The sequence below is a fragment of the Rhinolophus hipposideros genome (assembly GCF_964194185.1).
Source record: "Rhinolophus hipposideros genome assembly, chromosome: 21".
NCBI lineage: Eukaryota > Metazoa > Chordata > Mammalia > Chiroptera > Rhinolophidae > Rhinolophus > Rhinolophus hipposideros.
Window position 1 is genome coordinate 40,579,219 of NC_138067.1, and position 13,216 is coordinate 40,592,434.

Here is a 13,216-nt window from a genome sequence, read left to right on the forward strand (position 1 = left end):
ATATCACTTCTGTATTATTGTTCCTGCCAAAAATATTCAACCTGCAGAAACATCAGATAAACTCAAATTGTGAGACAGCCTTCTACTTTACAAAGATCCAATTACAGGCAGCACAACTGAACAAAACTCCCAGCTGTTTTGTACTTTGGAGGCCACTCTCCTATTGGATGCTCCTAGCTAATGCAGCATGGATCCTCAGCAGACCCATTTCTGGAAACCAGAATTCCTCTTTACAACAACTTTCTCCAAGACCCCCTGATGGCGTTGGTGAGTATTTAACAGCTTAAAAGGCTAAGTGATCAGTCCACTAAATCTTCCTTCCCACTCTCCTTTAGTCTGGGTCATATCTGCATCATGGTCATATGATTCTTATAGATTCCCCTGGCCTCCTGCTTTTTCTTTAATATAATGTTCTTATACATTAAATTCTTAGTCTTAGTGTCCATTTCTTGGAGGACCAGAACAAATCCAACACCCTAGAAGCATCCCTGATGCCTCATTCTAGTCACAGTCCTTTACTGTGGCATTCACTAACTCGTAATATGATAGATTTGCTGAGGCTGTTTTTGTATTTTACATAATGGAATCAGACCATCATACAGTATTTTGTGTCAAACTTCATTTCCTCAACATTATGAAATTCAAATTTGGAGACTAGATGAGTTTTATTCACTCTCGTTGGTGAATATTTTTACAATGTGTACATTTACCAATAATCCATTTTATTATAGCTGGTCATTGGGTAGTTTCCGCTTAAAAGTAGTGCATACTGGGAAATGTCTAGCTAAATGTATGGATATATTAATTTGAGGAATGTATGTATGGGTTGAACCAAAAGGTTATGGGGTATGAATATCTTTAAGTATCTTAAATAATAGATGCTTGAAAAAATGTTTCAAAGGGTTATACCAATTTACACTCTAGGAGTGGTATGAAAGTGTTGACATTGTGCAATTTTTTCTTTCAATTTTAGCTTTTCTGGTTAGAATGTAGTGCTATCTCATATTAATTTAATTTGCATTTCCATTATGATTAATGGTGTTTAGTAACTTTACACATGATTCTTGATTGTATCACTATATCCTATCAAACCACTGGTACCACTAGGTCAAAAGTAAAGTTGAATACCTTATTTGCAAATCATTGCCTCCCCAAAACCAGTCTACCTGCCCCATTCTTCGAATTCCCAGCTTCACTTATCATACTGTCAGATTGCATTACCCTGCTTTCTGCTCCCTACTGCCCCTAAATTGAACATTTCCCAGGTCGAAATTAATTTTTAATCTCGTGACTCACTGTTTACTCTTTCAACTAATAATTGAAGACATTTAGACTTCAGGAAGTCACGTCTATCTAAAATTTTCCGCTCACGGATTCGGGAGAGGGTAACACTAGCTCTCAGTGCAGGTACGTATCCACACAACCACTCAAAAGTTGACAGTGGGAACTTTCTCCCCAAGGGTATTGTGGGAATTGTGGTCCAACGCCTCCCAGAGGTCTCAAGTACTTCCGCCTGAGGGGCGTGAGAATGTTCTCCTCTGGCTTTCTGGGAAATGTAGTCCACAGGTCCCGCAGAGACTCGGATACTTCCGCACAGGCAGCCGGGCAGGGGAATTCTGGGAAGTGTATTCCTTCGTGGCACTTCCGCTCTAGGTTCCCAGGTTGCTGCTGTCTTTCACCTTGCTGTGGTGAGTTGGTTCTGCTTGTTGCTACCCTTCCGAACGTTCCTGGGTTCTGGTACTACTCGGCCATGAATTAGGAGAAAAAGGTTGCATGAGAGCGCGGTGGCTTTCGGGCTGGGGGGCGGGCAGCACCCTCCTTGGCGGAGCCTCTGCATTTGGGTCGGTGGGTTGTGCATCGCCTGGTTGGAGGGTCTCCAGCGCTCTCCGCCTCCCCAAGCCGCGCACCTTCCACCCTCTGTGTCGTTTCCCGCCGTAGAACGTTCTGCGAGTTACCTAAATGTCTCTCTCCGATGTTTTTCTGTAAAATTGGGATGACGTTACTACCTCCTACAGTGGTTTGAAAATTAAACGAGATAGCATAAATAAAAATGCTGCTCCTAGCATGTGGCTTCCACTGTTGAGTTTTGGGTTTGTGCTCAGTTCCCTGAAAGCCGTGAACGCTAATATCTTAAGTGGTCCAGCTGCAGTGTCCCTGGCACTTCTTTTGATCTATGCAGGAGGTCAGACTTAACTCCCAAAACCATTTTTCACTGGAAAGGAGGAGAGGATGGGAAGGGCAGAATATCCAGTTTCTCAGAGACCGAGATGTTAAAAACGAGACAACGGGCCCAGAATGGAGTCACTTATGGTAAGTCTTGAGGACAGAAAAGCCGCCACAAGTTAAACCTGACAAGGTCAGGAGACGGAAAATAACCACACAAGATAGGCTGAACATAAAAAAATTCATAACTAAGGTGGGCCACAGCGGGAAGTCACATCTTTAGCCTGAAGCTTCCTTCATAAAGTCAATCTTCATCTTAAGAAAGCCTGTCTATTGTCTTTTTGCATCTAAGATGACAACCTTGGAAGGTCAGTAATCCCTTTTTCCAGACCAAAGCAGGAAACTACAGACTCCCTCGTTATTCTTGTCCTTTGCTTAATGTCTCTATGTGGACTATTACCATAACTGTGCTGTGCCCACCTATGTAAAACAAGTACCTGTTTCTCCAATTTACTTTTATCCAGTCCCTGGGATTCCCCACTTTGCTTTCTCCCACCCCCTTAATCTACCATCAGTGGATTTCATGTAACCCACCTCCTTTGATTCTATGTATAAAATAAGCTGCAACTGCCGTTTTTTGCGGTGCGTTTTCTCAATCCGTTGAGATTTTGCTTCCCAGCAAGTGTCAGTTTGGCTGAAATAAACTTTTAGAAGCTTTCTCTTAGGCTGGTTGTTTTTCATCGACAGTCTCATCTCACCAAAGTGAGATTTAATAAGTTTTGACTCTCTCAGAAATAGAATCTTAAACCAGTCAAGCAGGAATCTCCAGATCAACACTAGTTAGGAAATGTGCCTGATAGGCCCTTACCATCCCCTAAAGTAAATGACCTTGCAATAACCAAGCTGCTTTTTGCCTAGTATAACTTCCTTATTCCTACTCCTTTCTGCCTATAAAAGTCCTGATAGAAATCATGTTTACAACAGCAAGTTCACATTACAGAGTATCATCTTTTTTACTATAGCTACAAAAATAAGAAATCCTGATAGTAGTATTCAAGGTGCTGTCCAGCTGCAAACTGTTTAGTGAATTGAAATTAATATTCTTGCAGTTGTACAGATCACAAAATTCAGGAAAAGAGGTGTTGCTAGTTTGCCCAAGATGACCCAGTTAAGTGAGAAGCTGAACTAGAATTTGAACCTAGATATTGTTTCCCTAGAGATGATTCTTGCATAGTATTGTCTCAGTTTCCATCGTATCAGAATCCAAATTTCTACCGTGGGAGCCACAAGTTAACACTGGAGATGGTGCCAGTGTATGTGTGTTTGTTGTGCAGGAACAGAGTACCCAGGCCTTGATCTGCTCTTCAAGCTGTGTACAGCAGCAGCCACCCCAAGGAAGAGGCTCCTTGGCCAATTCACAGTAAGCATTCATGGAGATAAGCAACATCCTTCGTCATCCTTTCATGTCCTTTTTCTGTCTTTCCAGACACTCACAAGGCACAATTCTGCCTAGCAGGACTCTCCATATTCAGGAATCTGTACACCTGCAGAAGTGAGAAGAAAAAATGACCACATTCCAGGTGCAAATGGCTTGCCTTTGTTGCTGTTGTTAAAAATCTCACCACACAGAAGGTCAGGTGTAGTGACTCAAGGAGAACACCAAGCACTTAAAGACCTGTTTACTTTGCACTTGTTTTTAGTGTTTGTTTCATTTTGTTATGATTTATTTTATTTCAGGAATAAGTGTGGAAAAATTAATAGGAATGACGAGTTTTTTCTGTTTTTTTTAATTAAAGTTTATTGGGGTGACAATTGTTAGTAAAGTTACATAGATTTCAGGTGTACAATTAGGAATGACTAGTTTTCCCTCTTCATTACTTCACTGCTGACACATTATCTACTTTTCCTCATGTGCATTCATAGTTTTATTAATATTCATGATACACATCTATTGTACTTTTTCAATTAATATGATGTAACATTTGTTACTTATGGTTATGTAATATTCCTATTAAATTGATGTACTTTTTTATTTTTAACTACTTAGCACTCATTGACATTAAGGTGGTTTGTGGGTGGCCGGTTAGCTCAGTTGGTTAGAGCACGTTGCTACCAACACCAAGGTTGCCGGTTCCATCCCCGCATGGGCCACTTTGAGCTGCGCCCTCCTTAAAAAATAAAGGGAAGGACATTAAGGTGGTTTGTGAATTTTATTGTTTCAAGCAACACTGAAGTGACACTTTTCCTACCTGCAACCTTTTCCTCCAAAGAAATCAAGTCTCCAAGTAATATGCCTACTTTTTTTTTTTTATAGGACTTTATTGGGGAACAGTGTGTACTTCCAGGACTTTTTTCCAAGTCAAGTTGTTGTCCTTTCAATCTTAGTTGTGAAGGGTGCCTTTAGCTTCAAGTTGTTGTCCTTTCAGTCTTAGTTGTGGAAGGCGCAGCTCAGCTCCAGGTCCAGTTGCCGTTACTAGTTGCAGGGGGCGCAGCCCACAATCCCTTGAGGGAGTCGAACCGGCAACCTTGTGGTTGAGAGGACACGCTCCAACCAACTGAGCCATCGAGGAGCTCAGTGGCAGCTCAGCTCAACATGCCGTGTTCACCTGGTGGCTCAGGCGGTTAGAGCTCCATGCTCCTAACTCCGAAGGCTGCCGGTTCGATTCCCACATGGGCCAGTGGGCTCTCAACACACACATACACAAAAAGGCAAAAAAAAAAAAAATGCCGTGTTCAATTTTAGTTGCAGGGGGCAGAGCCCACCATCCCTTGTGGGACTGGAGGAATTGAACTGGCAACCTTGAGGTTAGAGCCCACTGGCCCATGTGGAAATCGAACCGGCAGCCTTCGGAGTTAGGAGCATGGCGCTCTAACCACCTGAGCCACCGGGCCGGCCCAATATGCCTACTTTTTTGTCCTCAATGTACTAGGGACTCAATATTGAAAAAGTTCATTTGATAAATGCCACGTTGGAATTTTATAGATAAATTGTTCAAATGTGGCACCGTATAGGCTCTAACTGCTGCTTTACACAGATATTATTAGAGATTTTCACACAGGAAGAGCTAAATTCTTTCCTATGTCTGAGTCACATCCTGCATGTCTTTTACTTACTGATCTATTTTTATTCCTTCATGTGTTAGTTTTTTTTCCAAAGTAATAGTGTAACTTTAGGTTGGTTTTTGTGTATTTTTTAAATAATAGTCTTTACATTTTAGGGCAGTTTTGCATTCACACTAAAATCCAGCAGAAGGTAGGGAGTTCCTATGTCCCCTCTGTGCCCACACATGCACCGTGTCCCCCATTGTTAACGTCCCCCACCATATTGGTACTTTTGCTATAATAAATGAACCTATCGGACATTATTATCACCACATCATTATCACCCTGCGTCCACAGTTTACATTAGGGTTCACTCTTGGTATGTATTCTATGGGTTTAGACAAATTAATAACGAATGACATGACCCCACTGTTACACTATCACACACAATAGTTTCACTGCTCAAAATATCCTCTGTGCTCCACCTGTTTATTCCTCCCTTCCCCCGACCCCTGGCAACTGGTGATCTTTTTACAGTCTCCATAATTTCACCTTTTCCAGAATGTCATGTAATTGGAATCATACATATATGGCCTTTTAGTCTAGCTTCTTATTAATATGCACTTAAGGTACCTTCAGGTCTTTTTATGGCTTGATAGCTCATTTCTTTTTAGCACTAAATTACACTTTGGTCTGGGTATACCACAGTTTATCCATTCGCCTTCTGAAGGATATCTTGATTGCCTCCAGGTACAAACTAAGGTAAAACTTTGGTTAAAAACATCTAGTCTTGCTGGATTTGCCAAGCCCTTAGTTCTGTCTCTGCATTTACTCCTTTGAGCTGCTGGATAAGGAGGTTTTTGATCTCATCTTCCATTTAAATACACAAAATATGAGAAAACTGCTTAGGTTCACACGGGAAACCAAGCAAGTGTCAAGGAATAATAACCATTCTGTTTGAAAGTGACAGGCAAGAAGATAACATGTACTCAACACTGTCCCTCTCCCAGTGGCCATTGGTGGTAAGGTTGGGATTATGTGTGTGGTGGTGTAGGAAGCGGTGACCTTCAAGGACGTGGCTGTGGTCTTTACGGAGGAGGAGCTGGGGCTGCTGGACTCCGCCCAGATAAGCCTGTACCGAGACGTGATGCTCGAGAACTTCAGGAACCTCCTGTCCGTGGGTGAGGACAGGCGCCCTCTCGACTCAATGTCCGGTTCCCTGGACGTCTTTGTATCTGTGGGTTTTCAAGGCTTTGGGGCCCTTGACATGGTTCCCTGAGTTTGGGGGTCTGACTTTTCTAATATATGTGCGACACTAAGAGGGAATTATTTTGGTTTTTATCAACAGGCAAGTTTGTGTTTTGTTCAAGACTGTAAATGGACAGCGTCCTGGTCTATATTATCCATTCCTGACCCTATCATGAGTTATAAAAGCAATTTATTGCATACTACTATCATTTTTTAATGAAATAAAATGAAATAGATAACATCAATCCTTGTCACACTCTTCCAAAAAAATCGAGAAGTACTTTTTAACTCATTATGCGTATATGTATTGGTCTTCACAAATGGCATTTCTTCAAATGGGTCACGAAGAAAAAAGGTTTGAAAAACACTGCCTCTGATTACTTGAAGAGTATGCAGTGGGAACCTAATTTTCCAGGAAATTTTACCGCAAATGTGTTGGTTTTAAGCATGCAACTTTGCATTTTCACAGGGCATCAACCATTCAAACAAGGCATGGTCCATTTAGTAAGGGGAGAAAAGTTTTGGATGATAAAGGTGGCAACCCAAATAAAAGAGAATTCAGGTAAGAACCAAGCAACTATGAGTCTTAGAGGCAGCTCTCCTGCCACTTTTTCTTTTCTCTATGCTGATTTCTGTCACCTTGTTCTAAATCACCAAACCTCAATACTGGATTGTTACGACCACCTTCTTACTGGTTGCCCTGCTCCCACTCTTTCCATTCTAGACCTATTCTTCATATAGCAGCCAAAGCAATCCTTTGGAAATGTAAGTCAGGTTGCCATTTGTCTGTTCAAAATCCTTTATGGCTTTTTTATTTTCTTAAAACCACTTAAAGTGGCTCTTGGAATCCCCTGGGGTCTACTCTGCATCCCCACTCTCTCTTTGAAAACATCTCTGATCCTCTCCCTCTTGCTCCATTTTTTTCCACCCACATTTGTCTCCCTCCTGGTTCTCAGACCTGTCAAGAATACTATATAGTGCCTATTAGAGCTTTAACAAATTACTATAAATGTAACAGAGCTAACAACAAAATTTTACCATGTTTTAGTTCTTTAGGTGTGAAGTCTGATATACCTCACTGAGCTAAAATCAAGATGTCTGTAGGGGCTGGCCTGGTGGCTCAGGTGGTTGGAGCTCTGTGCTCCTAATGCTGAGATTGCTGGTTCGATTCCCATGTGGGCCTGTGAACTGTGCCCTCTACAGCTAAGATTGTGAACAATGGCTCTCCCTGGAGCTGGGCTGCCGTGGGCTACCATGTGCTGCCAGGAGCAGTGGCTGGCCAGTGTGAGTGGCCAGCAGCCAGTGTGAGCGGCCGGCAGCCAATGTGAATGGCCAGTAGCTGGCAAGAGCTGCCGTGAGCGACCGACCCACAACTGGCTCAGAGGAGGGGGAGCGCAAGGCTCATAATACCAGCCTGGGCCGGGGAGCTGTGTCCTACACAACTAGGCTGAGAAACAATGGCTTGAACCAGAGAGTGGGCAGGGTGGGGATGGAAGAAGGGGAGGGGGAAAAAAAAGATGTCTATAAGGCTGCGTTTCTTTCTGGATGCTGTAGAGAAGAAACCTTTTCCTTGCGTTGCCAGTATCCTTGGCTCTTGTTCCCCTTCCTCCATTTTCAAAGCCCATCATGTTGCCTTACTGACCATTCTTCTGTACTCTTCCTCTGCTGCTCTTCCACCTTTGTCTTCTGCCTTTCAGGACCCTTCTGATTACATTCATCCTTCCTGGATAATCCCAGAAGCTCTAACTATTGTTATGGTCAGCTGATTAGCAACCTTAATTGCATCTGCAACCCAATTCCTCTTTGCTGTGTAATAACATGTTCATAAGTTCTGGGTATCGGATCTTACTGTCTTTCCTGCTGGTGGTGATGTTTTGATAGTTTCCATCTCGTTAATTTTTGTAAGTGCTTATTACAAAATTTTAGATTTATTTCACAGCTCACAAAAGGTCTGTCATTTTCAATTTGAAAAACTGATGTGAAAGGCCCGTTTATCTACATTGAAAGTTTTTCCATACTGTTTTCAGACAGTCCAGCACCCACCTAAGAAAGCAGTGCATGGGCCCTCATGCTTCCTTTTCACCCCGTTGCTCCATGACTCATGGAGACAGCTAATAAATGATACATAAACCAGAGTGAATCAAAGATACTGCAGAACATTTCTTGTCTTCAAATGGCTGCCTGTCCCATTTCTACTTACTCAGATGCTCTTAGTATGATTGTGTGTTTGTGTGTGTGCACTTGACCCATAGCCCAGGGAAACTTGTAAGCATTGTGGTTGTGACCACAAACATGCCTTCTGTGTAACTCTCCTGGAGTCTTCCTTAGGGGCCATAGTCATTCCTGGGGAGAATACTTTTTTTAATGAGGACCCTGGTGTCTACTCCTAGACAGTTCCCCACAAATGGGGGGGGGGAATCTATTTCCTGAGCTCGCTGACAATAATCAGCTTACAGGCTGATTATTATGGTACCTATTAAGAGGTGCATACTCACCTACAAGTATTTTTCCAGATTTCCACCTTTCGAGCTTATCTTTGTATTTGAATAATTAAGGACTTGCTAAGTTCCTGAAAAAAGTTTTCAAACTTTTTAGACCACAAGCCGTACTAAGAAATGCATCTTTCAGTGTAACCGAAAGAAATATTGTACATGTGTGTAGATTTATATGTACGACTTTGCGAGCCAGTTCATGAAATGACCCCATCCTTTCTCTGATAGTTTCTATCCTGATTCTTTTTTCCAGATGCTTATTGCATGATTTGAAATTTGTTTTACAGCTAACTAAAAGGCTGCAGTTTTCAATCTGAAAAACTGATGTGAAAGCCCAATTTATCTCCATCCAAAGTTTTTCCACACTGTTTTGAAAGAAACGGTCGAGAAACCTCAGAAGAAACCATTACATAGGCGCTCGTGTGTTTCTTTAACCCCTACTGATTCTTGGTCATCCGTAGTATCACCCTTTGTGTATTCCCATGGGGTACAGACTTGGCTTCATAGCAAAACAGCAGATTCCTCTCTCTTTTATATTTCAGATATCTTAACTAAGTTATTGTATCAACACAGAAAAACAAGATGAACTATAGATATTATATAGAATTTGCAGGAATGCCTTGGATATAAAGATATAAACAATTCTAGGTTTTGATATATAGGGTTACAAAGAATTTAATGAACTACATAATTTAGAGAGACAGTTGACACTCATCCACTTGACACCAAGACCTCCTGCACTTGACACCAGCTGCAAGTTTGGGGGTTCCCAAAGCAACCTTAAGATTGAATAATTCTCTATAAGTCCTGATAGAATTCACTGAATGCTGTTAAGCTCATGGTTAGAGTTATTGCAGAGAAGGATACACCTTACAATTAAGTAACAGAAAAGACACATGAAAGGGAATCTAGGGAAGAACCAGATGGAGCTTCCACTGTCCTCTCTGCATAGAGTCAAGGGAGTGTTTCTGTATTACTTTCCAACATGAAGGTATAAAATTATACACAGGGTAAGTCCATTCAGGGAAACTCACTGGAGTCTCAGTGTCCAAAGTAATTAAGCTCCATCATATGGCCAGTATACATTGCATAGTTTCATGTGGTTATTCTCAGTCTCCTGGTCCACACCATCGGGTAACTGAAAGCCCCATCCGAAATCACATTCTTGGTCTTTCTGGTGTGGTCACCCTTATTCCTAAATCATATTGTTACATCAGCCAGTATGACCCAAGAACCTCAGGAACTCTTTTTGGGTGTGACATTCCATGGGGTTAGAGCTTATCTGTCAAATGTCCAGGGCAAGGACCACACCCCTTTTTTGGTAAGATTAAATTTTTTTACTACCTAAGGATATGTAACATAAATCCAAATATACAAAGAATTGTATATACTAAGTATTTGTATATACAAAGTATTGTATATACTTTGTATATACAAAGTATTTTATGTATATTATATATATAATATAGCTTTTCCTTAAAGTTAGTGTTGATTAGTACTTTATTGTGTATGTTATTTATTTGCTGCATAATTTACTATCCAAGAGTTTATACTGATTATGAAATTCAGTAGAAATAGCAACAGATTAGCATTGTGCATCATATTATCATTTTTGTTACGAAGTCTTTGGTTTCTAACTTGTACCTCACATAGGAGACTTGGTGTGGTTCTAAATTGGTTTCATTGATGGTTAGTGGAGAGGAGCCTACTGGACTACCTCTTGATTTCTGTGGGCATGTAAACCAGAGACCATGATACATGCCCAGAGGACATAGTGAATAGTGCCTGGATTCATTAAAGTCTTATGCTTTCTCCTAACTGAAATCTTGAAGACAATAAACAAAGCCTTCACTGGTCCATATGTCTGCATTTTCTGTCCTTATAGGAGACAAGATCCAACAAGAGATGGAGATCATTCCAGAATCAGAACCACATGAAGAACTTTCCTGCTGGCAGATCTGGCAACAAATTGCAAGAGACTTAATCAGGTGTCAAGACTCCATGATAAGGAGCTCTCAGTTCCCCAAACAAAGGGATTCTTCCAGCCCTGTTGGGACAGGACTGTCTTTAACTCACACAGGCCAGAAATCTTACCAGGGAAATGAGTGTAAAAAATTCTTCAGTGATGTGTCCATCTTTGATCTTCATCAACAGTTAAACTCAGGAGAGAAGTCTCATACATGTTATGAGTGTGGAAAAAGCTTCTTCCATAGGTCAGCACTCCGTATTCATCAGAGAGTTCACTTCGGAGAAAAATGTTATAAGTGTGATAAGTGTGGTAAGGAATTCAGTCAGAGCTCACGTCTGCAAACTCATCAGAAAGTCCACACTGTAGAGAAACCGTTCAAGTGTGAGGAATGTGGGAAAGGCTTCAGTCGTAGATCAACACTTAGTGACCATTGCAAATTACACTCAGGAGAGAAACCTTATAAGTGTGAGGAGTGTGGGAGGGCCTTCATTCATGCTTGCCATCTTCAGAACCATCAGAGAGTCCACACTGGGGAGAAACCGTTCAGATGTGATATTTGTGGGAAGAACTTTCGTCGTAGATCAGGACTTAATAGTCATTGCGTGGTCCACACGGGAGAGAAACCATACAAATGTGAGGAGTGTGGGAAGTGTTTCGGTTGGAGCTCACATCTTCACATCCATAAGAGCGTCCACATGGGACAGAAACCATACAAATGTGAGGAGTGTGGAAAGAGCTTCTTTTCTAGGGCAGATCTTTATTGTCATCAGAGGATTCACATAGAAGAGAAACCCTATAATTGTAAGGACTGTGGGAAGAGCTTCAGATGGGCTTCACATCTTTTGGCCCATCAGCGAGTCCACAGTGGAGAAAAACCATTCAAATGTGAAGAATGTGGGAAGAGATTTGGTCGGAAATCATACCTGAAAGCTCATCAAAAAGTCCACAGTGAAGAAAAGCCATACAAATGTGAAGCGTGTGGGAAGGGCTTCAAGACAAGTTTGGATTGTGACGTGCACCAGAGTATCCACACGGGAGAGAAACCGTACACATGTTGGGAGTGTGGGAAGTGCTTAAGTAAGGCCTCACATCTTAAACTTCATCAGAGAGTCCACACTGGAGAAAAGCCGTACAAATGTGACTTGTGTGGTAAGGTCTTCAGTCAGTTGGCACATCTGCAATCTCATCAGAGAGTTCACACAAGGGAGAAACCTTACAAGTGTGAGATATGTGGTAAGCACTTCAGGTCAAGTTCATATCTTAAAATTCATTACAGAAACCATGTTGGTGGTAAATTTCATCCAGTCTTACAGGAAGGAAAACAATTTGTTTTATTAAAGTGAGTGTTTCAGCCCTAGCTCAAAATATCCCAGTGATCCCGAACCCACACAAGTGATGCACGAAGGGCTTCAATCAGAACCTTGACAATTACAGTTACCACTCAAGAGACAGGCCTTAGAAATAATAACTTGTTCAGACATTTACAAAACTAATGTTAGATGTTAAAATTGGTGTCCTCTAGGATGTAATCTACATGAGGGCAGGAAGCTGGTTTGCTGCTGAATCTACACAACCTTCACACTGTGTGCTTGTTAAATGAATCAAAGGGAGAAAATGTATATTTAAAAATTGTGTCTGGAACAGAAAACCTGTGAAAATTCAGAGAATCATGAGTTGAAATACAGAAATACACTGGGTACTGCATCCCACAGCATTATTTTGGTAGTATCCTATTGCAGTTGGCTCCTAGCCTATCCTCTGCCTCAGTTCTGAGGTTGGGTTCTTATTTGGGTTTCTGTCTGGTGTTCCATTGCTGTATATAATGTAAATTCAACACTATTTTGTGATTTTTTTCTCATAGTGCAGACTGAAACAGTTTCAACTTTGTAATAACTGGCTACTACGTTTCACAATTGAAATTTTCAATGTTCAGTAAGTGTTCAAAGCAACACATTAAAAGTATCAGATTTAGTTACCAGTGACAAAAGTTTCCTTATTTCATCTTCAATTTATCATTGCTTTTTAATTTTTGCATTTCCATGCAGGCTTTAACATGATTGCCTTCTAATTTATAGCATTTCTCTATCAAACTTCATGAAATGTATTCATTCTGGTATAGGAATGACAGTTACATGCTTTTTTTCTTGGTAAAAATACATTAAAAAAAATTTTTTTTAATTGGGGAACAGTGTGTTTCTCCAGGGCCCATCAATTCCAAGTCGTTGTTCTTCAATCTAATTGTGGAGGGCACAGCTTAGCTCCATGTCCAGTTGCCATTTTCAATCTTTAGTTGCAGGGGGCA

General features: G+C 41.2%; 1 protein-coding gene across 6 annotated transcripts; it reads left to right on the forward strand.

Annotated features, from left to right (window-relative positions):
* The first annotated feature begins 107 nt into the window (after positions 1 to 107).
* Positions 108 to 12,895, forward strand: LOC308490352 (uncharacterized protein). Of its 6 annotated transcripts, none has more exons than XM_081032442.1 (6): positions 108 to 267; positions 2,180 to 2,310; positions 3,650 to 3,743; positions 6,260 to 6,386; positions 6,923 to 7,015; positions 10,831 to 12,895. In XM_081032442.1, exons 3-6 carry the CDS (start codon positions 3,729 to 3,731, stop codon positions 12,255 to 12,257), a joined length of 1,662 nt encoding a protein of 553 aa, XP_080888568.1. In that variant the 5' UTR covers positions 108 to 267; positions 2,180 to 2,310; positions 3,650 to 3,728; the 3' UTR covers positions 12,258 to 12,895. The 6 variants fall into 6 exon arrangements, with proteins under 6 accessions (XP_080888568.1, XP_080888570.1, XP_080888567.1 ...); XM_081032444.1 differs by lacking the exon at positions 108 to 267 and adding an exon at positions 1,589 to 1,688 and having other exon boundaries at positions 6,170 to 6,386; XM_081032441.1 differs by lacking the exon at positions 108 to 267 and adding an exon at positions 1,589 to 1,688.
* The last annotated feature ends 321 nt before the right edge of the window (positions 12,896 to 13,216 follow it).